Source organism: Crotalus tigris, unplaced genomic scaffold, assembly GCF_016545835.1.
Source record: "Crotalus tigris isolate CLP2741 ecotype Arizona unplaced genomic scaffold, ASM1654583v1 scf7180000023606.2106662, whole genome shotgun sequence".
NCBI classification, from domain to species: domain Eukaryota; kingdom Metazoa; phylum Chordata; class Lepidosauria; order Squamata; family Viperidae; genus Crotalus; species Crotalus tigris.
In genome coordinates, this window is record NW_024100074.1 from 449,999 (window position 1) to 476,758 (window position 26,760).

The following is a 26,760-nucleotide window of genomic DNA, read 5'->3' on the forward strand; positions in this document are numbered from 1 at the left end:
ATATATTCCTAATAGTGGACCTAAATTAGTGAACAAGCTTCTGTAATCTGCATAAATGCAAATTACTGGATGCTCAAAGATAGTTGAATGTAACCAACACATGGCCAACTGTTGATAATTCAACTATTGCAGAACTATTCAAATAAACTTTTTGCTACACACAATACAAAACTCCAAGTTCAAAGAGCTCTTCCAAAAATGGTACAGCTCCATCAGGAACAGACTGAAATATATCCTACAACCTATTATTTATTTATTAAGAACACTTGCAGATCATCTGATCTTAATTTTGGCTTGCTTATCCTTACTGAACAAACACCAGTAATGCAAATCTACTGATTCCTTGGAGAAAGATAGCAAGGAATAATGCAGCTAGATCAAAAGAATAATGGTCCTTCACTTCCAAGCGCCTGCTAATTTCTCCCAACCTTTTCGTATAAATACTGAATAGCATACTAGATAATAATAGACGTTTATGACATTGTTCATCCCTGTATTCAATGCAGGAATCCAAATTAAAGAATTCACCCCAAACCATCTAGTCTGTTCAACTAATTAGCAACAAGTACAGAATAAATAATGCAGCAACAATTTAACTTACCTGAGGATAAGCAGTACCCATGCCAGACAACACAGCAGAAAGAACGTCTTTCCCCTTCTCTCCAGCACGTCCTGATACAGCCAACTTCAATAGGTCAACCATGACTCGGGTATCATCTGGTACTAAGAGACTGGTGAATTCATCCAAGTACTGAGGCTCTGGCCCGGAGACTTTACTTTGGCTTTCTACATCCTTCAAGATTAAAATGAAAACAAGGCAGAGGACCATAATGACGTGAAAAGAGAAAAATACAAATTCCCAACATGTTAATATTTAGTTTCGATTTGTATAGCTTTAGAAACTTATTGCTGAATTTAACTGTCAAAGTTTTAGCATTTCAAAATACACAGAAAGTTTGTAGAGAAGCTAAATTTAGGAATTTTTAATAGGAAATATTTTTTCTGAAGCTGAATTACTATTATTGGAAGATGGTGAAAACAATTTGTTACTTGACAGCTCTACAGAACGTTATTAATTCACTTTAAATTAAACGTAGTAAACAGGTAAATGCTTTTTGTTATAATTACAGAACAGAGTCTACAATATCTGGTCAGTAAGCATTGACATATCTCATTAGATATTCACCACAAATCTCTCAATCTTCATCCATATTCAATTACTTTTGAAGAAAATCTAGTTAAGTGTGTAATCAGTACAAATGAGGATCTTACTTCTTTGGTTTTGGTCATTGTCTCTGCTATTATACTGGCTGCTCCAGGATCATCTGTGACAGGAATGAAAGGACGAGATGAGGCTGCTGCAGCAGAGGGGGTAACAGCAGAGGGAGTCAAGGCATCTTCTGCAGAAGCCACCTACATAAGCAGAACAGCATAGGTCTAATAAAAGAGAGCCTGATAAGGAAGATGGATTAGGACTTTGGAAATCCCCCACTGATGAATTAAAGTCTTGCATTATCATTTAATGACCACCTATAGTTTCTTTTCTGTACCCCCCCAAATCATATGTTCATATTAGTAAAGTTGGAAGGGACCTTGGAGGTCATCTAGTCCAACCCCCTGCTCAGGCAGGAAACCCTACACCATTTCAGACAAGTGGCTGTCCAGTCTCTTCTTAAAAACTTCCAGTGTTGGAGCATTTACTGCTTCTGGAGGCAAGCTGTTCCACTGATTAATTGTTCTCACTGTCAGGAAGTTTCTCCTTAGTTCTAGGTTGCTTCTCTCCTTGATTAGTTTCCAATAAACAGCCCCCAATCAGAATAAGCTTGAATGCCTTGTTAGTTATCTTAGTGATCTTTTCAAATCAGATTCTCTTTTTTGAAACTTTCTGGCCTAGATATTTAAACTACAAATTTAACTGAGAAATTTTAAAATTGATATTTCTTAAATGATTGGGAATTTTTTATTGTAGGAGGGGAGTGATTTGTCCTACACAATTGCTTTTAAAACATACAGGCTAGATCGCAACCTGTAAGTATGGTAAGTATCTTTACCATACATATATCTGAGAAAAGATTACCTCCACCCTCCTGTCTTGCCAAGATGTTGGGCTCTGCCTCTCCTCTGTATCAATTGCTAACATGCTTTCATCCAGGCTAGGAGCACTGCCTATGGAAGCAAGGTCTGGAGGTGGTGCAGGAGATGAGGATAAACACTCTACAGGTGCAATCATACTTGCAGGCATCAGTGCTCCAGCCACAGCATCCCTAAATCAAAAGAAAAAATATTCAACAGATTCTTCCATTGCATTGTACAGATGTCTTAGACCAGGGCTTTTCAACCGGTGGTACACATACTGTTAGAGAATTTTAATTTCTCTGTTGGTGAAAAAATAAATCAGAAGCTCTCACAGTTGACTGCATTTAGCTGATTCAAAATAACTTCTTTATATATATATCAAAATATTTACAATACCATACATTCTTCTTTACAGCAACATAGCTCAATTGAAGACTTCTTACAGAGAGATACAGAGACAAACCTGAGACTGAAAATTCAGCTTCTAACTCAATACTCTTTTTGCACAGACTCAGTAGCATTTTCTTCACATTGGTTGACTGAGTTACTACAACATGACTCTTCCTGCTCATGAATATTCCAACACACCTCCCTTCATGACAGAAAGAGACATCAGACCTATTGACTTAATACATTTTCCATAGTGAATACCACCCAATGGTTTAGTCATCATGTCTGCCAAATTATCCTCAGAAGAACAATGATGTAAACTAATCAATTTTCCTTTTACAGCTTCCCTGACATTACAATACTAATGTCTACATGTTTACTTCTGTTCTTCACCCTGTCACCAGTTGCCATTTTTATACAGGCAGCATTGTCTTCAAATACCTTTACAGATTCTTTTACATTAATATTTAAATCTTGCAACAACTGTATATCATTATTTGGCAATACCTTTTTCTTATATACCCACTTACAACCCACAGCTTTGGTTCCCTGTGGCAAGTCACTGATTTAAATACTTCATGGTCTCCCATGGATTTCATCTCTTTATCCATGGCCTCCTTCCATCTTTCTTGTTCAGCTTTTGGTAATGCCAACACCTCTTTATAATTCTTGGCTCATACCACACATTGCAAACCTTTACCTTGCTGGCAGAATACCTGTCAGGCGGAATTCCTTTGTTACATCGCTCTGACCTACGTGGTATTAACTGCTCCTGTGTCTCAAGTCTTTCTGGTTTCATGTCTTGTTCAGCCCCTCCTCCCTGAACATTGACATCTTCAATAATCATTTTTTTATCATTACATGAGTTGTTGTTGTTAAATAGATCACTGTCATTAAGTGAGACATACCCAGAATTGCATTAATTCTGTCCCAATTTAGTTCTGCAAAATTAGCAGACCTCGAAATTATAACTCTTTTACTTCCATCGCTCAAGCGATATCCTTTTGACCCTGGCTCATAGCCCACAAACCTGAGCTTTCTTGCCTTTTGCTGTCCTTTTCTTCTGATTACTTTCGGAATATGTACCCATGCGGTACTTCCAAAAATTCTCAAATGTGCCAGTGATGGCTTTCTCCCATATAGAATGGCATATGGAGTATTATTAATGGAGGAACTCCACAGTCTGTTAACTATATAATTGGCAGTCAATACGGCTTCTCCCCAATATGAGCTGCTAATACCAGAATCCTCTAATAATGAATCTTTCATTGTTTGCAAAACACCATTCCTTCTTTCAGCTACACCGTTCTCTGCTGCTGTGTAAGAATTTGTACGTCTGTATCTTATCCCCAACTGCCCCAACCATTGTTGGAATTTAGTTGACATAAATTCAGTACCTCTGTCAGTTTGCAACTGACACACTTGTTGTCTGTACCTTCTCTCTACAAAACTTACCCACTGTTTGAATTGTTGTAGCATCTCTGTCTTTGCTCTAAGCAAGTAACAAAAACTATACCTGCTATAATCATCAATAATTACCAGTGCATATTTTGCTCCTCCCAAACTGGCTTGCATAAGTCCCACCAGATCTGCATGGACCAGCTCTAGAACTCTTTTTGTTTGTCTTGTGCTATATTTACTAACTGGGAATGCCTTTGACTTCGATGCTTTGCATACTGCACAGTCCAAATATGTTTTGCATCCCTTCAAATTTAGCCCTTCTGCAAAATCTTGCATTTGCTGCAAAACTTTAAAGCTTGCATGGCCACGTCTTCTATGTAGAAGATGAACACATGAATCATGCTCTGCAACATTCTTAAATATATGGGAACATTGAACCTTTTGTCACTGCAATACATATAGATTATCTTCCTTTATGCCTTCTGCACAAATATTCCCATTCCTTTTGATGAGACACTTCCCATTTACAAAAATGACCTCAAATCCTTGTTTGTCTAAATTAGACACACTTAACAAATTATGTTCCATCTCAGGTACACAAAGCACATTGGTAAACTTTGATTACAAATATGGAATTTTTACATCGCCTCTTCCAATGACTTTTGCTTTCTGGCCATTTGCCAAAGCCACAGCTTCTTGTGCTACTGGAACAAACCTGCAAAATAATTTAGAGTCATTAACAATTGTTTGACTTGCCCCACTATCTATTAGCCACTTGTCTCTGTTGTTGCTATAGCAAACTTTTGCAACACCAAAATGTTCCTTTTGCAAATCAGTCCTTTTTGGTTGCACAAATGTCCTTTGCTGCAAATTGTTCCTTTGCAAACAGTTCCTTTTCAGATGTGTCTTTGCTCCACAAATGTAGCAATTCTTTTCTCATTTAGCTCTCTGCCTGCAAAATGTTTCTTCTTTGGAGACTTGCAGTCTGGACCCCCTCCTCAGGAATTTCACCTCCTCGTGGCTGCTTCTAAAATGTTGCTTTTTTCTTCATTAAGCAAACATACCTTTAAAGCCTCAAAATTTAAGTCTTGCTCTTCTTTACACTCAAATATCACATAAACTGTGTCCCAGGCTTTATCTAAACTGTTCAACACCAATAAAACCTTCTGGGACTCAGGGAATTTAATCCCACGTTATTCTAAGTCCAAAAATAAACTTTGCATTTTATTTAAATGCTGTTCCACAGATTCACCTGGTTGCAAACAGGCCCTGTAGAGTTTTCTTGACAACTGCACTGTATTGCATGCAGAAATATTCACGTGCACAGCTCTCAACTTCAACCAAATCTCCTTTGCAACAAAATCTCTTTAAATTTGCAACATTTAGAAATTGTTCATCATCTAAATTCAAGATGAGATAAGCCATTGCTCGATCATGACTCTTCTGATCAGCAGCTGCAAATACTTGTGGTGGATTTTCTACAATATACCACAGCTCTTTAGCTTTTAGCAAACATTCCATTTTAGCAGCCCATGTAATGTAATTCTTCTGGCCCAAACGAGGCACACAGCTTTCCTTAAATTCCATTGCAGTCATTCTGCTAATTCTGCCTTGTTCTTATACTTTCTAAACACAGGCAATTTCTTCCAGCTTTAAATTACAATGCAGTCCTTAGTAAGCTCTGGGTCCATAACCTATAGAGAAATTAAAATTCTCTAACACATACCACCTGTGGTACTTTGCCATGTGGCAGGTGGTATGGGACTGTCCTAGAGAAGTGTAGCGGGGGAGGGGAATGAACCGAAGTGACCCAAGCCTGAGGGAGAGGCAGCTGCAGCTGCAGGACTATCTGGGCTTGGCAGAAGCCCCAGGAGCCGGCAGGGCTCCAGCTGATTGGCGCTTTTGGAAGCAGCGCAGAGCTGGAGGTGAACTGAAGGGGGGAGGAGAGAGAAGCTATAAAAGGAGGTGGTTTGGGCGGGAAAGCGGAAAAAAGACAACAGGGAAAGAGAAGGAGAGTTCAGCAGGCAGGGAGGAAATAGGGACAGGGAATAAGCAGCAGCTGTTGCTGGAAGAAAAGGTCCCCTGGTTTATTTTCTCCAGACAGGAGAATGCAATCAGCACTGATAAAATAAAAAGACGGCAGACAAGCATGTGGAAAAGGGGGTCGTTTATTTAATTCTGGATCAGCTGGCAGTATGATTGGGTTACCATAAGGATTTTTGTACAGTTTTTACAGCGTTTTGTAATTCAGAGACTTGGTCTGTGTGCTTTGGTTATTGGAATATTTTAGTCTGTATTTTTGGCTAGCAATGAGTCCAAAGGGTTGACTTCCATAGGTTTAATCCTTTTAAATAAATGTAATTAGTATTACCCCCTTATCTTGAGTCTGTCTATGGCTTTTAGAAAGTTTTCTTTGAAGGTAAACAGGCTTAATTTAAGGCTAAAGCTTTTCGCAATTGCCAGAGCTTTTCCGTCTCCGATTGCAACACTGTGACATGTGACACATCTGAGAGAGCTTAAAGAGAAAAACCCCTCCCCCGGAGTTTATGTGTTTCTTTATTTTGCGAGCCTTTCTTGCTTTGCACTTGATTCCTGTGTCTTTAAGGGTATAGGGAAGGGATTGGGGGATGCATTTTTACTACACTGTGGAAAGAGCTCAGAAGGGAGAGATGAAGAAGGGCCGACCAGCTAGCTAAGTCTACAAACTTAGCAAATATTTTCAAGCTCAAAGTTTAAATATCTGTCAATACTTTCAATGCAATATGCTCAATTGGGATTTTAAAAACATCAGATCCAAGAATCAATCAATACGATATATATATAATTCTGCAATCCACAGAAGCAGCATAGGTAGACTACTTTGTACTGTTAGAAAGACATATAAAAAGCTATCTCAAAATATTTTGTTTTTAAATTTTTATTAAGTAAGAAATTTTTGTTCAAAATTCCTATATGTACTTAATCAAAGCTAATGCTCTTGAGCAATTTGATAATTTCTAATTGCATTTACATATATATTTTTATATACATGCTTACCTAGCATACATGATCTGTAGTGCTGTCAGTATATGAGATAATGACTGCTGCTTGGTAAGATTTCCATCTAATGACAAAAGGATCTTAGCAAGTGAAGGTCGGTTAGATTTAGAGCTGTTTATACCATTAATTTTGTTACTAGAAGCAGACGAATCGGCATCTGATGGAACACCTAGAGAATAAAAAAGTTCTTCAGGCTCAACGAGCGTGGAAGATGATTTATTATAGAATAAAACAAATACTGAAGGCTGAATTCTGCTTATGCCAACAATTTTTTGATAAATATCATCAAATCTTATCCTTACAAAATATACAAATAACATACATAATTATTTATCTAGATCAGACATGTCAAGCACAAGGCCAGTGGGCCACATGTGGCCCGCCAAGGGCCCAAATTTGGCCCCTGGAACCGTTACAGAAATGACAAGGGACCGGCCTCCGCTGCCCCAGCCCTGGCCCACCTCAACCCAGCTGGGCGCCCTCCCGGCACACGTACAGGAAATGGCAAGCGCTTGGAGGCTAGTGGTGCTCAGGAGCAGCTGCAGTTCATTTGCCTCACCTCTCCCCTCCCCTCCCGGCATCGCCTGTCATGCCCGGCCATGCCTCACTTTACTGGGCTTCTCCTTGTCCGACTCTACTTTGCTGGGCCAGGCACCAAAGAGCTGCTGAAAACAGCGGAGTCTGTGTCCACGCCTGTCTTGCCCGCATCAGCCATGCTCTCCACGGTGCACTACAGTTGATCTGAGACATGCAGAGCTTGTAGCAGGCACACACACAGACTCCGCTCTTTTTGGCAGCCCTTCTTGCCGCTGGGGCTGCTGCTCACCTTCCTCCACATTAGCGCCTCCATGCCTTGCTCGCTGGCCTGATTCACAGCCTGCAAGGTTTCCCTTTCAATGGGATCACCCCGCCCCCAAGAGGGAAAGCCACAGCCGGTGGCAGCATGGCCACCGGCAACGCTGCCAGTCTCTTCCCCTCCCCTTGCCCCTTCCTGAGTGTGGAGGAGACAGAATGGGACTTTTAACCCATGGGGCTTCTGCCTGCCAGTGTGTGATAGGAGATTGCAGGGGCTGTCAGGGAGACATGGCAGGTGAACAGTGGTGGCGTGTGGTTTCTGGCATGGGGGGGCGCGGAAGCAAAACTGCCCTTTCGGCAGGCATAGAGTCAATCCCGGCATGGAGGCAATGGAGGGGAGGGTGGACTAAAAGAGAAGCCATTGCTCCGCATTTTTTTAAGCTGCCAGAGGCTCCCATTTTGACCCCTGCCCCATGGCTCTCAGCTCACCTCTCCCAGAACCTGTGGATGTGTTTTTGTGTGTGTGCATGCATGGGGGGGGGTGTCACCTCCTGCAGCCCCACACTGTGACATTGGGGAGGAAAAGAATGGGTGAGATAAGAGAAACTGTGATGGGAGCTTCTTGAAGCCTTTCACGGGGCTGGGGGCAGGAGCTGAGGGGGCAGGGCGCAATGCTATTGGCAGCAGGTTGAGAAAAAGAAACAAGTACTCCAAAAAACAGCTTTCATTAGTTTGCAGCTTGCTCTCGCAGAAGGTCTCTATTGAGGGTGCAGGGTTGCAAGGAGTGAGAGATACACACACACCTTCGCGTGCACTCACACACACACAAACAACTGTGCGGGTCTGGGAGAGGTGAGCTGAGCCACGCAGAGGCAATGACAGGGGGGAGGGGAAGCCTTTGCCCACCACTGTTTCACCTCTGCCCAGAGCCTCTGGCAGCTTAAAAAAGGAAGGAAGGAAGGAAGGAAGGAAGGAAGGAAGGAAGGAAGGAAGGAAGGAAGGAAGGAAGGAAGGAAGGAGTAGTCAGGGAGGAAGGGAGGGGCAATTTGATTGGAAATGCCCCAGTTCAAAGGAGAAAGCTATTTTGTGTTCTGTTTTGTCACAGACAGAACTTTGTTGGCAATCCAAGTTAACATTGGTATTCTTGAATTGTGAGCTCTTAGAAAAGTATTCCCTCCTTATATGTTGCAAACAGCCATTTCCAGTGGGGAAAGCAGGACAAAGCAGAGTGGGGAAAAATATTTTCCTTTGGTATATTTCCAGTCTGAATTAGACCAAGGCAGGCTCCCTACAGGAGAGCCCTTTTAAGGATTATGTATTAATAGAAAAACAACTAACCTACCTCTGCTCATAAAAGCTAACGCTGTTGCATATAAAAAAACAGAGAAGCTCTTATTAACTATCACAGCCACCATTTTGACAGTTTTGCTGTACTGTTGTCTGTGGATGCCCCACTAAAAGCAAGCATGGGATAAACTGAGCCTGGTTTGTTCTCAGTCTTTTAAGTGGCCACAAACTATTATCAAAAGTGGCATTTGATCACAAGGCAAGGAGGCATCGAGAAATGTTTCCCCTTTTGCATCTGAGCATCTAAGAAGGGACAGGAAAGGAGAAAGGAAAGAGGAAAGACAAAGAAAGAAGAAGGAAAGAGGGGAAGAGAGTAAGGAAGGAAAAAGGGAAGGAAGAAAGAAAGGAGAATAAAGAGGGAATGAAAAAGGGAAGAAGGGAGGGAGGGAGGGAGGGAGGGAGGGAGGGAGGGAGGAAGGAAGGAAGGAAGGAAGGAAGGAAGGAAGGAAGGAAGGAAGGAAGGAAGGAAGGAAGGAAGGAAGGAAGGAAGGAAGGAAGGATTACAATGAGAGGGAGGTTCTAAGGGAAGTGCTGCCTTAGCACTTGGCCACCAGCAACCCTGCTGCCCTTTTGCCATCCTCTTGTTTCCTCCTCCTGATCTCTCCTGGTGGTGTCCCATCCTATTGCTGAGGATGCTTTAGTTACAATGCCAGGAGAGGGAGTGGACTTCCCTTTGACCCACATACTTTGCCCTCCCGCACACATCATGAGCAATCTGGCCAAGGAGAGCAAGAACAGCAGCAGCAACTTCGAGGAGGAGGTAAGCGCAGCAGGATGCCCTCTTGGGACAGCAGGGCTGGGCTGTGGGGTCCCGGTGCCCTGGGAGCTCGAGGACCAGGCTGGGCACTTGCCCTCTACTTCCAGGGCTCCGGGCAGCCTGCGCTGCCATCTGGGGGGGGGGTCCTCTGCATGGTCTGAGAGAGACAGCGAGACTCCTCTGGTGGACAAGAGTTTGGCGCTCGCCTTGGTTTCGTCTTTCTCCACTGGAGAGAGTAGATCCCTCCAGCCCCATCTGGACCACACAGATGCCTCCCCAACACAAGCGATGTCAAGTTGGCCATGCCCATCCCAACCACACACCCCGCCCCCCCAAAGTCAACCACAACCTTGATGTGGCCCTCAGTGAAATTGAGTTTGACACCCCTGCTCTAGACGAATTGTATAAGAGGGCAAGCTATGCTTCAAATTTAATGGAACATCATACAATATTAGTAAGAACATTATGATTGTTTCTTCTTAAGCCAAAACTTGCCCCACTTATTTATATCTTTAAGGAAAGAAAGGTTAAACTTTATGGTACCCAAATAAGATGCGCCTAAAGGATCTCTTGCAGTTTGAAAGAGAACTGGTTCATGAACAGATGGTGTAGCAACATCCATTGTTGTCCAAGCCACGCTATGGGAAGATCCACATGCAACACGGGTTATTTTCTGGCCTTCTAATCCCTGCACCAGAGTAGGCTTTCTGTTGACTGTAGTAGTTCCATTGCCTTGCTGTCCATGATCATTATCACCCCAAGCATATACCTGCCAATAAATCAAATAATTTTGTACATCACTCTTTCCTGTAGCATACATATGCTATTCTCAAAATATTTAGGAGAAATCATTATGTAATTCATTTAATATTTAACATATGGTTACTTCTTCCACATGCATGTATATACATAGGACATAATTTAGCCTCTTCACTGTACCGCACAGACTAATTGTTTAAGGACTTTAGTATCAAACATTTTAAAAGCTTTCATTATTTTAGCTGGATAGCAAACAAAAAGCATGGGAAATATCTCATTCAACCGGGATAATTTTCAGTGTTTATAAAAATGGAATTCAAATAATGCTAAAATGAAATCTTTTATTTCCTATTAATCAATATTAGAACAAATTACAGAATAGGAATGATCTGTATAGATAAGACTACTGGCTGCCAAAAATGCAAATTAATTAAAATGCAAATTAAGCATGTATGAATAATAATGCCAGGAAAAATGTTAAACTATTTAATCCATCACTTCTTCACAGTGTAGTGTTTACTCAGATCTGAACAGCATATCTTTTCAGCTATGGTAATTTCTGGAGAACTGTATTTCCTAACGGGCTTGGACTGCTCCCTTTAAAAAGATGAAAATCTCCTTTTAATAGAACATGATATTCCTGCTTTATTTCTAAATTTGCTATTTAATTTTACTGAGTTTTTTTTTAAAAAAGTTTTATTATATTTTTTAGGTTTCTGTTTCATTTAATAGCACTTTGAATGCCTATAATTAAGAGAAAGAAGATTAATCAGTAAATATCTTTGTTTTATAATATTTAAGTTTATAATGGAATGAACTGATTGTTCAAAAATATCTTGACAAATTCCAAAATATGAATTTATTTAGGTTTTTATAATGAACTACATAGCAAAAAATCTGACATATGTATTTTAGCTATAAAAATGTTTTAAAATCTTAGAATATCCTATAATGCTATTAAAAAGGGGGATTGGTGCTTAATCAGGAGGAAGAAAAAGAAAAAATATTCAATAGTGGCAATCGTTAATCAGACCATTTTATTGCCATATTCCATATTTCTGTATTTATAGCTGAAAGCTTAATTAGCTCCTCAAGAAGGAAAGTTACTCTATTGTGGTTGTTGTTTTAAATGGAGTTTTATTGCCAAATAATAATCTTCAAAGTAGATTGATTTTTTTCCTTACCTGTCCAGTGTCTGTAACGGCTAAGCAGTGGAGAGCACCCACAGCTACATGTACTATCTTCTTTCCTCTCAGGCCTTCTACTACTTGGGGTTTTCGTACATGAACATCAGTGCCATGTCCTAGCCTAAAGTAGTCTCCTTTGCCCCTAAAGATAGCAAATTTTAAATTTTAGAACCCTTATATATCATTAAGTATTTAAAGCAAACATAAATGAAAAGCTAGAATTAAAAATAAAGATTTCTGCTGGTCCTTGAGTGGAAGGGAAATAAGGAATAAGTAAAGCTGGGATCTTGTAATGGTTTCCCCATACTTTATCCAAGCTTTCCTTCCCTATTCCATTCAATTATTTATTTATTTTTGTACAAGTGGTTCTGCACCTGAAGAGAATGAGAGGACATTCAAATGAGGGTAAAATTTTTGCTTACAGGTTTAAAAAACACATTCATCTTATCTTATATTTTTCATGAAGGTGTATAAACGAAAGTCATCCTATGTATTAAAGCAAAAAACTAGTAGTGAAGTGATGGATTTTAATAAAGCCAATGAAATTTATGCCCTCTTTAATTCCGCACAGAAAACATTCACAGAAGAAGCTGACATCTCAGATTCTTGATAGTAATTAATCTCATGAATAGTGTGCGCCATTTCTGTTATAAAATATTCACTATTTCTATTCTGCCTTTCCTACAAATTTAGTTCAATCTAAGATAATTAGGTAAGAAATCCAAAATGAAAAGAATATTTGCGTATTTAATTTTATATAATTACTTTAAATGTTACACATGACATACCATGTCCACACTACTCCAGATTTCGTAAGAGCTAAAGAGAACTGAGCTCCACACTCAATCTGACAAACTCCCTGTCCATTCAACCTTTCAATGTTCTGAGGAATGTTGCATCCTTCACTTCCTCCTCGACCCAGTTTTCCAAAATCTCCATCTCCCCAGGAAAATACTAGACCTAGTAAAACAGACCTGCATTAAAGACTGCAAGTGATACATCCATAATGTAGGAATGAAGGAAATGGCAAAAGACCCCCTCCCCTAAAATTATAGTCTTTATAGAGAGAATTAGTATTTGCAGACATTTGCTAGTTCATGAGAAGTAATGGAAACAGCTTAGCTAGTAAAATCCTAAGAACATGCCTGCTCAGAGTGGAACAGGACAATTGGGTGCACAGGAAACCTGAGGGTCGCAAGAACAGGGAACAGATGATTATGCTGAAATATATATATATATATATATATATATATATATATATATATATATATATATATATATATATATATATATGTTATAGATATGTCAAAGGCAACAGTTTGAGAAAAGAGGAACTTTTCTCTGGAAATTAGAGACAAATGTGGTGATGATTGCTAGACATTGCAAATGCAAGCTAAGCAATATTAACAAACCTTGGTAAGGTCATAGGAGGAATTGGCTTAAAGTGGGCTTATGGAGAAGTATCCATAAAAACTGTACTATTGATAGAGTGGTCTTTGCACAGGCCTAGTGGGAATGATCCCCCTGTGTCCTTTCTTCTGATCAGAATAAAGCTTTTGTAAATCTCCACCTCGGTGTGTGGTTTATTGTGTGTTGCACACCAGGCAGAACCAGTTTTCTGGGACAACAAGAATCCTAAATGATTTTCTTACCCTCATCTGTCAAAGCCAGAGTTTGAGCATCTCTGCTTCCACAAGCAACTTGAACCACCCTGTGGCCAAGAAGAACTTTAACCTACAACACAGGAAGCAAATGAACTAAAGCATATTAATTTCAAATGTTAAACAAGGTATTCATTTCAAAATCCTAAATCAGTGATGGCGAACCTTTTAGAGACCGAGTGCCCAAAAACTGGCCCCGCCCCCGCTCCACCCCCTGCCCTGCCCCACCCCACCTGCCCGCAGGGCCACTCACCACCTCCAGGGCCCACCGCAGATCGCCCAGGCAGCCCAGCAGTGCCATGGCGACCATGCCCTCTGCCCGTGCCCCGCAGCATCAACTGTGCATGATGGGGCGTGAGGACAGAGTCTTGTCTATGCTGCCTGGCTGCCATGTCCTTGGCCGTGCTGCTCCACATGGGCCACACTCGGGGGCAACTCTCCTCCAGGGGGGCTGCTGGTGAGGGGGTCACGGGGGGAGGCAAGGCTGGGGCAACAGCATGTGTGCCCACAGAGAGGGCTCCGACTGCTGCCTCCAGCACCTGTGCCATAGGTTCGCTACCACTGTCCTAAATTGTTGGCCAACAGAGGTTGATTTGTTACAATTAAGGCCTTCCTGCATGAAGAAAAAACTGGACTCTTCCAAAATGTGTACATGTTCTTCTTTCATGTCCCAGTACTAGGAAGTTACAAAGAAAAGGGGAGCTGCAGTTTGTAACATAGGAACCCTAGCAACTACCTTCTGTAACAGACACAAATTCTCTTGAAATCTCCTAATCCAAGTAAAGATCAGAGAAAGCTTCCACAGAGACTTAATTTGCTCCTTCACTAGCTTTTGAATGACAGCAATTTGATATTTTTATTTTATTTAATTTCAAAATATCCTAAGATAGGTAAGTTTAAACATGGTTTACCATCTTTGGTTTAAGTTGCGTAGTATTGTCCCCATGTCCTAGTCGACCATATTCACCAAGTCCCCATGTATATAATTCTCCACTTGAAGTAATAGCAGCACTATGGGAACTGCCACAGGCAATATCTCGAATACGTTTTGTTTTCACTGCTTCTATCAGCCTTGGTTTATCACAATTCCTAAAAATATAGGAGAATCACCCAATTATTACTTGTGGCTTAATCAATTTACTTAGTGAAAGTACATATTAACAACAGAAAGATAAATATTCCAATGTACTGAACATTGAGTTTTTTATCATTTTTAATTTTTTTAATGCTTGGTAAAATGTCTGTAAAAATACCAAATTCTATTCCTAAAGAACTACAATTAAGGATTATCACTACAGTAAGCAACTCTTATTAAAATATTGTTATTACTACCTCTACATTAAACAAAACCATTTCAAATCAACTTTATAGTTCTTACAGCTTCCTGATTATTCAGAACACTCTTCATAAGCTATTGAATTAGGCATAACAAAAACCCAACAATACAAATGCAAAAATAGCACCCTCACATTCTACTGAAATGTCCAAGTTTTCCATCATCTCCTTCTCCCCAGGAAAATACCTTGCCATCAACAGTTAAAGCCATAGCATGGCGACCACCTAGAATGACAAAGAATACAAGAAAGGGGGAAAGTAGCATTAGAGAAAGAAAAAAAACACAAATAAAATGTATCTATTTCAATTGATTTGTCAATAACATTAATTTTGCTATATGCTCATTTATGACAAAGATCTTATGACACATCATCAATAGTTTGCTAATAAAATTTATCTGGCTCAATTAGTATAGTATAGGGACTGGTTTGAACAAAACTCAGCAGCACTTTTTTGTGCAGCTGTTGATTAAAACAGGATCGCCAACATGATCGCCAACGTCCGATAACGGATATGACACAAGAAGAAGAAGAAGAATTAGTACAGTCAGATTGAAAGTGAATGAGAATTACATTGTGTGCTGAAGAAAATAAAGGGGAGAGAAAGAAACAAGGTACAATACCAACCACATGGCACACCCTACCACACATGAAAAACATTTTGAAAGCTTTAGAAGGCAGCTTCCGAGATCTGCAAGTGGCATTGCATACCGCCCAGAGGCTACCATACAAGGACAAATTATGCATTGTAAAGATCGCTTGGAGGTGGGAGATACTTCCAATGTAATCTACCGAATCCCTGCATGGACTGTCCCAGTGACTATGTAGGACAGACGAGAAGGAAGCTAACCACGAAACTGCAAGAACACAAGTGAGCGGTCAGACGAGGAAACCCAAACTCATTGGTAGCCTCACAATGCAATGAAGAAGGACACACATTCAACTTTGCAGCTACTAAGATTGTTGGATGAGCAGGTACAAAAACAGTCAGGGAAGAGATTGAAGCCTGGGAAACAGGCCCCTCATCAGAAAACATTTAACCACCAGCCTATCAAGAACTTAAAAGACAAGGGCTAGGCAGCACAAGCAAATGACTACCAACGACTTAAAAGCCAGCCATCAACACACCCCAGTCAGCATCTAAAATGCCACATACAATAGGCACCATATAAATACCACACACAAAACAGCACACACTCAGCTAGAAAGAAGTTCCCTGAAGATGGGCTCCAGCACAAGCCCAAAAGCTCAGAAGACAAAACTTCTGGTCTGGTCCTGGTGACCAACCCAGATGGGATCCTGCAGCATTATCCTGGGATACGTATATTCGCCTTCATTCATGAAGAAAATAAACTTAAAACCCTTTGCAATTCTTAGCTGCACTTAAACCATAACCCTGAGAAAAAGTTTTTTTTAACTGTTTCAACCAAGGAAAAAACAAAAATATGCACTGTTTTTATACATTTTGCATATAATTTTATTAAAACTTCCATTTCTCCAAATGGTATCAGTCCTTCAACTGCGGAAACAAAAACATTTCCTAGGATTCCCTCTTGAGACCTTATTAACTCAATATGCAAGCATGAGTATCATATTAAGCAAGAAAGGATGAGCTTTATCTTTATAGTTAAGTCCATTCCCAAATTCATGTCCTTTTTCAAATGATTTGCAATAGCCACCTATTTTATACTAAATGTCAATAAATTTAAGTATTTTCAACTACTTTGAATGACTACAAGAAAACACCTTTCTATCTATATGGTGAGCTTCTTGTTTTTTGCATATTTTCAGACTACAAATCTGTTTCAAATCACTTGTTTTCTATACCAGAAGAAAGCATTCCAAGAAGAATCTGCTTCTAAGACTAAACCTTCATGTCTCTTTTGTAAATGCATACTTCCTCGTGCTGAGTATAACAGGGAAAAGACCAGCCTGATGTGTATGCACCTGTATCTTCTAAAGCATTGCAAAGAAAGTTTCTTTTTTATTAATGTATTGATTGTCAAACATAGAAAAATATATTAGTACCTGAGTGAACAGCTACTTTCTTGACTACATAGTTACTGAGAGCAGTGATCTGTCGGGGAATAGGAACTGTTCCACTTGAGAGGCCTAATCCAAGTCTTCCATTTGTGGCCTCTCCGCAAGCATATACTTTACCTTCCACAGTCACTAAAACATAAAGGTAATTTTGGTTCCATGATCATGAAATTGGCACAAGTAAAAGGTGTTGTTATATCTGATGTAACTTTCAAAGTGCATAGTAAAAAGCTTTCCTACCTGCAAAAAGACTTTTAGAACCACCAGCTACTTGCACCACATTCAAAGCAGACAGGGTTTCAGAAAAGGAAGGCACTTTGATCTGTAAAATGTAAATAAACAGGAAAATTCACTGCTAAAGCAAACTGATTTATTGCTTTTCACATTCATTATCCAGCTGGCTATTTTAGATGTTTGAAATAAGATTTTTATTTAAGTTTGTATCTTCCCAGGCACTTTTTTTCATCAATTATATTGAAGTCCTTCAGAATTCTTTTTGGATATTCATCATTATGGTCTAATTATTCCCTATTCTTCTTACAAACGGTATGCTCTGCTATCTATTAACACTGTTCCATCCATTTTTACTTTCCTTTGAAAGGATGATAATATTTGGGAGCAGGGTTATCTATCTTTCCAAGTCTTTTTGCCTAATGTATTTTGAATGATATTCTGACCATTAAAATCACTCTGCAAGGTACACAGATATATTACATCCTCCATTTCAAAGCAAATGCCAGTAAAAATGCTCCTATTACATTCTTTTGACTTGTAAATCAAAGAAGTCAATAAACATCAACATAGGTCTGTTCCAGATCTCATGTTATTTTCAAAGCCAGAATCCTCAATACAGCCAATCTTGTTCACCTACCTCTGAGACTGTAACGTGCAAAATTTGATTTAATAAGCAATCAGTGCAAGAAGTCCAAACCATATGCAGCCTACTATTGTCCTACTCACCATCCTTACAGGTTCCCTCATGTCTTTGCTTATCACAAGTGAAGTCAGGGAACACACTGTTAATTTCTATACACTATAATTTTTAAAGATCCAAACCTTAGAACCTTTCAGTCCTCCCAGTTGATCTTTATCATTTAAGCCCCAGACAAAGACTTTCGTCCTAATTGAAGCTGCAGATTCCAGGCCTGAGGTCTTCTTTCTACTAAGACTAAGAATGCACACAATATATTAGTTTGGAAATTTTGTTTAAAAAACAGAAAGAAAAAAAAGATCACAAGAATCTCTCTTTGATATGTTAATCAACACTAGTCTTTCATATGTACTCATATTATATAACATGATTCAATTATTCATATTAAACATGTAATTTTACAGAAAAAAGATTGGTCCCACATGTATAATTGCCAAAGACAGACACAGACACACATACAAAATATCAACTCTGATACTGTAACATTTTCCAGCATTTTATTTGTAACAACTCCATTACAACTTGTTTTTCAAGTTAGGATAGCTAGAATCTCAACTACAATATGATTAAATGTTTTGGGATTACTAAAGCCATTAGAATCCTGAGAATGTACAATTGTTCTTTTAATTTTGTACTTGGTGTAAAAAATATTATTTGTAAAATATATCCAACCGCCTGAAACCAGCCAGACTCCAGGAGCCTTGTAGCCATGTTTTCACTACCTTCTGCAAAGTCCCTAAAGTGGGGCCGTGCACACTTCAGGGAAGAAGCCGATGCAGGAGGCGGGGCATGCTATAGAGAATGCTTGCCCCTTATTCTTTACTTGTTGATAGCTGGGAGCTCTCAGCAGGCATTTCCTTGATATTCGGGGGTGAGCAGAAACTGTTGGAGAAAACAGTCTCTAAGATACCAAGTCTCTGAGCTATATAGGGCTTTAGAGGCAGTTACCAACACTTGGAAACCTGCTGGTACCAGCTGCAGCAAAGATGTGACATAGCAGTATTAAGGCCAATTGCTAAGCACATACACCATGCATTTTAGACCAGTTTTCTTGATAGCCTTAGCACTCAGGTACATTGAATAATGTACCTGAGGCAACCAAGAGATGCCAAAGTATCAATGACTGTCTTCAGTTCATACTATACCAGGTAAGGCTGCATCTATCAGTCAAAGCTGTTCAAAAACTCTCTTGGCCATATTCTCCATCTCTTATTTCAGTCCCAGATTATGAGTATGCTCTTACTGTGGGAAGCAAAATCCCATAAGAGTCAAAAATACAACCCTGAAATTAGTTGGCCTCAGAATTAACAGCCCCCCTATCTTGTTTGAGTTAAGTCTGAGTCTGTTTTTCCCTTTCCACACTTTAAAAATCTTCAGATTTGGGATATGATTTCTACAATATTGCCAAACTAATATTGTGAACCAGTGTTTGAAAGTTGTATGTGTGTATGGGGGGGCAGGGAGGAGAACAAGCTTGGATTAAGTTCTGCAAAGAGGTTGTTGTTTGTTGTTAATAGACATTAGGACCTCATAGACATATCTCCTGTGGCAAGTCTATGTTTGCATATATAAGTATTCGTTCCTTGTTTCAAAGTTCTCCTGGACTCCCAACTTTCAATTTCTGCTTTAATAGTAGATGGAAATCTTGATATCTATGCTGGACATCAAAAAAGGACTGTGGCAGTTTTCCCCTTCTGAAAGAGGTACTAACAGGCTTGACTCTACCTGCACTTAGATTAGTTTAACTGAATGGTATTAGATTTTATTGATGACGCTTATTACTTGTATTCAATTTTATTCTTTTGTTTATGTCTTGAGTTTGTTGTAATGTATCCAGCATCTATCTGAATTGAGGTGGGTTAGAAATATTATAAAACAGATAAAGTAGCCTTCATTCTTTTTGCAGAATCCTTAAAATAAAGATAACTGTATGTGGAGTATTTCCAGTCTATTTCATACCCCTTTTTGCATATTTACAAGCCCTTCCTCATTAAAATTATTGTTTTATTTTATTACACTATTCAAATGTACTGTAAAGTATACTAAAAACAGGCTATAAAATGCTTAAGAGTATTACTCAGTTGCATAATCTGTTAATAAAATTAAATTAAAAGGTTTTACCTAAATATTCCAAATGCAGGGTCTGCTAATGCTAATCACACAGTAAGATTTGATATTATAAAATATGTAGTATAATTACAAAAATGTTTATAAAAGATGAATTGTTTTAATATTCCATACCTCCCAGTATTCGCTTTATCATCTTCTTCTTCTTCGTTATCAGAAGCAAGGAAGGGAACTGCAGCTAAGTCTTCATCCTCTGCTCGGATACGTCCTAGTATACTGAGGCCATGTATCTTACAATCAATACCAGAACTCCTGCACTGCTTAATAGCCACCTCAATATATCTGTGATACTTGGAAACAAGAGTTATATTTTCATATTTACATTGTTTAGATCTTTAAAGTGTTCAACATCATTAAAAAAAAGGATTCAAGACTCGTTTCATCTTTTCAACAAAACTGTTTTGCTAGCATAAGCGTCTTTCACATCCCTTCCCAACTTAATTAAGACAAAAGACACAGAATTAGAAACAATGAGGGACAAATGCTTTAGCCTTAACATTCAGATATGTATTAGCTATTGACATGAACAAATTTGGTAAAATCAAATGACATCACAGAAAATAAGTGATAACACACCAACAAATCTAATGATTATTTTCTCCTATTATGGGATATACTCTCATATAATAATGATATATGAGAATGACCCTTGAGATATGAGGAAGAGCTATAACCAGAGAAACAGTCAGATAAAAGGCAACTTTTATCTGTCAGCAGCAGGAATGTGGCTGTGGCAAATGTTTCAGAAGGGATCCTCCCTAGTTTCTTGAGCTGTAGGGCAATGGGAGAGAAATATACTTTCAAACTTGCAAGATGAATGTCAACTTTGCAAGGTAATCCATAGTGGTGGGATTCAAATAATTTAACAACCGATTCTCTGCCCTAATGACCGTTTAAGGTATAACAAAATGAAAGGTAGTTTATTATTTCATGCATTTAATACATAAATAAGAACAATAAAAGAGGTACACAAAACTAGATTATAAGAACCACAACCCCAGCTAATACTTGGTGCCCTCACCCCCTTCCCCGTATGCACCAATCGGGAAATTAGAGAGATGAAGTGTCTATTCCTCAAATTACCTCTGAGAAACACCACCTACTTTTCGCCTGAGTGACGTGATCAAAGGTGCCGGCGTCTCCGTTTGGTTTTCGTCACTCCTCTCTTGAACTTTAGGGGAGGGGTTTTTCCCCCCGCCTGGAAGGAAGTTGAATGAAAACCAGACATCTTCAGGAAAACATGGATTTATCATAACCAGTTTGATGAATTCAATAAAAAGTTAAGTATTGGTTCTGGTGAACCAGTGTGAACCGGCTGAATCCCATCACTGGTAGTCCAGATAGAAAGCATGACTAGCTGAATTAATCCTACTTTACTGGAGGTTACATTAACAGAATCTTGCAAGTTTGAAAGAACATTACCCTGGTTGCAGCTCTTCCTTGTGTCCCAAGGCCATTTCCACATACCGTTACATATACCTACCTGCTAGGTAATCAGATGGAGGCAGTGGCTGTAATAATCTAAGCCTAGCTTTACCTAATGTGGCATACATAAACTTTCCTAAAAAAGAAGCCCTAGTAATAGCAATTCATGGCTTTGTCTCCTTCCATACAGATCACTGCGAAGTGTTCTAGATACTGTCTTTGAAGATAATAAAAAAATTGCAGTTAGTACAAAAAGCAGAAATCCTCTTATCAGTGGGTGAGAGCTGTTTCTTACATATAATACCAGTGACTATCGATTGGCTTCCAGGGATCATTCAAAGTCCTGATTTTGACCTATAAAACTCTATCTGGCTGACATCCATGAACCTGCAAAACAGTCTGCTTCAGACAGAATAGTACAAATAAACTTGTGAGGATATGGAGGGCTTGCTGCAGGGAGAGATTTGGGGAGAAGTGGTTGAAATTCAGTGTTTTTTAGTTGTGACCCATTCTACCAGAAATCTGTTTGACATCCTCCCTCTTGTTATATATGATGGGGAGGAAAACAGATAGATTAGTTTTTAATAATTTGCTCTATTATGAGGAGATGTCTATATTACTATAATTTGAGTATTTTAAAGTATTTGCCTTATAACTTTTTATTTTGTACCTGATAATATGATTTATGGTATACACTACCAGGAACTTGTTGAGAATGTTTATTACCACCAGCCATGAATTACAACTAATACAGAAGTCTCCTAATGTGAAAAATGCAGTAAAGTCCGTAAACAGGCCAAAAAAAAAAATCAGACCAGAAATCCATATTGTAAAAAACTGACTGAAACAAAAAGTAAAATTAAAGAGTTGTTAAGTACGAGAAACAACACCAAACCCAAAAGGTATTAGTATTTCTTTAAAAGATATTACCCTCCATAAATACAATATTTGCATTTCTTGATCATCAGCAGATACCTACTTCTGTGCAATCACCAAGAAGTGGAACTGTTGTATCTGTAGGATTAATATTGATAGTCTTCAATTCTATGAGGTTATTTAAAGAACTTCCACCTATAGAAAAATTAAACAAAGCCATACTGAATTATTTATATACTGCAGAGGTTTTTTAGTATTACAAAGCTACGAAAAGTCAAAAGGTAGTTCCAAACTCAATAATGGTAATGCCATACCTGAAACCACAACTAAAGAAGGCATGTAACTGCTGTCTGCAGGATCCACTATCATCTTCAATCTGTGTACCAAGACATCAGTAAAAATTTCCAAGCGTATCCAGTGCTAGAAAATGTTGTATTTGATTAATTCAAATTCTTTGAAGACATATTATGAACAGCAATTATGTCTGAATAGTATTATTAGAGTTTAAAAACTACATTTACTGATAGACAAAAATAATATCTACTGCCACTTTGAATTATGGGGAATTATACTAGCATGATAGAGAAGTGAATGTTACGTTGTGATTTATTCTAATTGTTAGTACATTATTGTATTTATTTGCTTTATTCTATTTTTGTTCTTTTAACAAAAGAACAAAATGCTGGTCATTGATCAAGTAAATATTATTGATTGATATAAACACAGCAGATATTTGCAACATCTTTCTTTTTAAACTCACCTTTCCTTGCGAGCCAGAGGACTGCCAACACTGTTCACTTCCATCAATCAAACGGGAAGTTTGATTTACAGAAGATGACACATTCAAATTTTTAACAATTCTGGACCAATCATCGAGTAGCATGCCTCTCTGGCTACTATGATGTCTTTTTAGCTGCTTTCCAGAACGACCACAGAATACTGGAGATTGGCCTAGTGTTGAAAGTTGGAAGATAGCTAGCTATATCAATTCAATAGTACAAATGCAATACAGTACAAATCCTAAAAGTAAGAAAACTGTATTCATCTAACTATGGTTATGCATACCCTCACTGTATAGTTTTGTGCATAATTTTAAGCAGCCAAAAAGTTGGTTAGTATGAAGTTACAATGCAACTTACCTTGTGCATTATAAAAATAGGAATTCAAAAAATACACAATTGTTTTCAAAAACATAAGTAAGTGAATCATTTCATGAAATGATAATGAAAATATACTTAGTTTATTTAAATATACCTGGTTCATTTATTCTGCCAAAAGTGTGTCTTGTATTATGTTTCCTACTTTTGAAGCAGGTTTCACAGAAATCAAAATCATCGCAGTTTCTGCATTTAAATCTAGGTCCATTAATTGGGAACATCTGGCAGCCATCACACCTGAATGATGACAAAAAAAGTGACTACATAATGCTCAATTTACCATCTTGCATATTTTTTTATTCTCTAGAGCACAGGTGTCAAACTCGCCATGTCATGTGACATATCGTGATTTTTTTCACATTGCTGGAACTGGGGTGGGCGCGGCCTCCACATGATGCAACCGACTCATGGGCTGGCAGTTTGACACCCCTGCTCTAAAGCATGTCAAACTTGTGATGCCACGTGACATTGTGTGACGTATTGTAACTTTTTCCCCATTGCCAGCAATGGGGTAGGCGCAGTTTCGGCGTAATGCATCCGGCCCATGGGCCAGCAATTTGACATGCCTGCTCTAGAGGTTAAGAAATGTCTATTGTTTCAAGTTTTAGGTGCTGCCACCTTGTGGAATTCAAACAATATGATACGTTACAGAAATAAAAAGGAAAGATGCAAAAGATATAACAAAATAAATCTGTCAAAGAAAAATGGAAAAACTTACGTAACTCCTGGGTGAATACTGGGAACCAGTTCCATTTCTGACAATAATCCAGTCCAATGAGATTGTTGAGGAAAGTCAACAATAACATCTTTACCATTGGCACTAAAAGCTTTGGCAAGAAAATATTTAAGAGTTATTCATTTATTTTAAGAACATAAATACAGTGATCTTATGTGATTCACAGCAATTAGTAAAATCAACAATATAAAAATATACACAAAATAAGAGTCAGAGATAAAAATGTATTTACTACTGTATTTTCAGATACTTTGTACTGATAAATAATACTTGTACACTTCCTGTAATATATGGAATGTTAATATTATAGTGACTCAAAACTACTACTTTTCTAGTTGTGAATAAAGGAATTAATTAATTCCAATTATCCATATGAAATTTTTGAATAGATGGAATATCAATAGTGCTATTTTTAATAATTCTAAGATGAATATTTATCACTCATGGGTAGCAATTTATTTGACAGAATTTTATAACATTTGCTATCAAAAATTTCAGTGAAACATCAACAGGAGATCAAAGAAGCAAACTTCTTTACATTATTCAATATAGATAAAGATCAGAGAATGGATCACTCCAATCACAATAATAATATATAAAGCACTGCTACTGTAATCCTTTCCAATTGTTCCCTGATATAAGCCATAATACTTTGCAGCGAACCTATTACATGCCCAAAAGTGGAAAGGTTCAGCACAATAGAAGAATGGTTGGTAAGGATGATAGAACTTGTGGAGATGGCTAAATTAACCCCTTATATTCAAGAAAAATATCTACCTTTATGGATGACTGGAAACCACTTATTGGCTTTTTGCATAAACAATAAAAAATGCATTTATGATTTGTGGTTTTCATAATTAGAAAAAAACCTGGGTAATAGAAAAGAGTGAACTTTCTTTTACAATCATAGAATAAGAGATTATTTTGGAATTGTAGTTATATTTGCTGCGAAGTAAATCGGGAGCATCTTCTATTCCTTTTTGTTCTTTATGCACTTTTTTCTTTCTTTCTTTCTTTACTTTTATTCTTTATTAGCTTGTTTTATTTTTTATGTTTTTTATAAAACTTTCAAAGTTTTATAAAAGTTGTTTTAAAAAAGATATGTCAAAATACTGATTTATAAAAATCTCATTCTCCTACTCTTTTCACACAAGCAATTCTGCTCCCAAGATCAATTTAAGCAGGCATTTTTTTAAGCTTCCTCTTTTTTCATCAGCCCAGAAACATAAGATATAACTGCAGAATAAGAAAAGGAAGTGGCAAAAAGCACTTATCCCCACCCACATGACAAGTGTTTTCCACTAGCACAGACATTCTTCAACAAATTATTAGAAAAAAAATAACAAGAGAAGTTCAAGTTTTGAACAGTTGAATATTATTTTACAGCAGCACAACCACTGTACTGAGACAACATCTGTAATTATTCTGTCTATATTTTTTTTAAAAAAAAATACAAATTACCTTTTACTACACCCACACTTCTGTGGGTAACAGATCCCCATTTGTATTTGGGTGTCATTACAGAAGTTTTTACACGAACTTTGTCACCAATCTTTATGTGTGATGGAGAGCTTTGTGGTGGGAATCCTATAAAGTATTAAGATCAATGATATCAATTGGTTTGAATTCTAAATTATATCTCATATAATAATACTTTATGTCTTCAACTCACCTATCAGTTCAACATGGATATATCTGACCCAGTAAGTGCCACCTTTTTGTTGCCAGTCACATTGCACGTTGAGATCATGCAAACCATCACGATCCAATTTTATAACTTTACCCACATCTCCCTCACAAACCTCCTCATACGTTCTGCAACATCGAACCATCATCCCCACCTAAGATGACAAGAAATGTGAAAAGACCACAGTAGCATTTGAATATTCAATCATACAAATAATATTGTATACAATAAGGGAAATTGTAACAGGAGAAACTACTAGGAAAAAAATTACAGCTATAAAAATATTTCATAACAATTTGGGAAGAAAAAAATTCTTTTTAGCTCTAAATATGGAATCCTAATATCATTCTACACAGATCTTTATTTTAAGGAAAACAGTAAAAAGAACTTCACAAAATCTCTTAAATATTAAACAAACCTAGTGCTACATATCCTTTTATCATATATACATCTGTTAACATTGCAATCAATTTACTTTTAAGAAAAAAAATATTGGCAGGGAAAAAGCCGAGAGTTAAATTCAAAATTATGCAGGATACACGGGAAAGAGGTGGATTGAAGGCACCTAATTTAAAATTGTACTATGATGCGGTGGCTTTAACATTGATTAGCGATTGGCTCAACTTAACAAATAAAAATATTTTTTCTCTTGAGGGATGGGATTGATTATATGGATGGATGGCACGCGTATTTAATTTATGATAAAAAGGTTGATCAGGTTTTTAAAACTTATATTTTGAGAAGTGCTTTGTTGCGTGTCTGGAAGAAATATTATTATAGGTTAAATTATAAAATCCCAATTTGGGGGATTCCAGGACATATGATCGAGGGAGTATCTAGGGGAGTAAATTTGGATAAGATTTCTTATAAGGAATTACTTAGTTTGGTTGGGCAGCATTGGCAATTAAAGCCTTTAAATGAGTTGAAGCAAGAAAATATTGTATATTCTTGGTTTTATTATAATCAATTGTTATTGAGGTGGAGTATAGATCAAAAGGTTGGAATTACTTTAGAGGATGTGAATTTGGTAAAACA

At 38.0% G+C, this 26,760-nt stretch overlaps 1 protein-coding gene across 5 annotated transcripts in view; it reads right to left on the reverse strand.

Moving 5' to 3' along the window:
- HERC2 (HECT and RLD domain containing E3 ubiquitin protein ligase 2) overlaps window positions 1-26,760 on the reverse strand; it is a 181,044-nt gene that overhangs the window by 26,011 nt on the left and 128,273 nt on the right. For all 5 annotated transcript variants that reach the window (XM_039319654.1, XM_039319653.1, XM_039319651.1 and 2 more), the window contains exons 49-69: window positions 25,711-25,879; window positions 25,500-25,625; window positions 24,021-24,129; window positions 23,400-23,539; window positions 22,906-23,096; window positions 22,460-22,565; window positions 22,249-22,340; window positions 19,959-20,134; window positions 17,843-17,954; window positions 17,027-17,108; window positions 16,775-16,918; window positions 14,882-14,972; window positions 14,324-14,501; window positions 13,404-13,485; window positions 12,540-12,711; window positions 11,749-11,893; window positions 10,349-10,574; window positions 6,904-7,075; window positions 2,078-2,264; window positions 1,273-1,413; window positions 602-793 (exon numbers count right to left, since the gene is read on the reverse strand). In XM_039319654.1, the coding sequence (XP_039175588.1) occupies window positions 602-793; window positions 1,273-1,413; window positions 2,078-2,264; window positions 6,904-7,075; window positions 10,349-10,574; window positions 11,749-11,893; window positions 12,540-12,711; window positions 13,404-13,485; window positions 14,324-14,501; window positions 14,882-14,972; window positions 16,775-16,918; window positions 17,027-17,108; window positions 17,843-17,954; window positions 19,959-20,134; window positions 22,249-22,340; window positions 22,460-22,565; window positions 22,906-23,096; window positions 23,400-23,539; window positions 24,021-24,129; window positions 25,500-25,625; window positions 25,711-25,879 (3,033 nt within the window). The remainder of the gene's footprint in view (window positions 1-601; window positions 794-1,272; window positions 1,414-2,077; window positions 2,265-6,903; window positions 7,076-10,348; window positions 10,575-11,748; window positions 11,894-12,539; window positions 12,712-13,403; window positions 13,486-14,323; window positions 14,502-14,881; window positions 14,973-16,774; window positions 16,919-17,026; window positions 17,109-17,842; window positions 17,955-19,958; window positions 20,135-22,248; window positions 22,341-22,459; window positions 22,566-22,905; window positions 23,097-23,399; window positions 23,540-24,020; window positions 24,130-25,499; window positions 25,626-25,710; window positions 25,880-26,760) is intronic.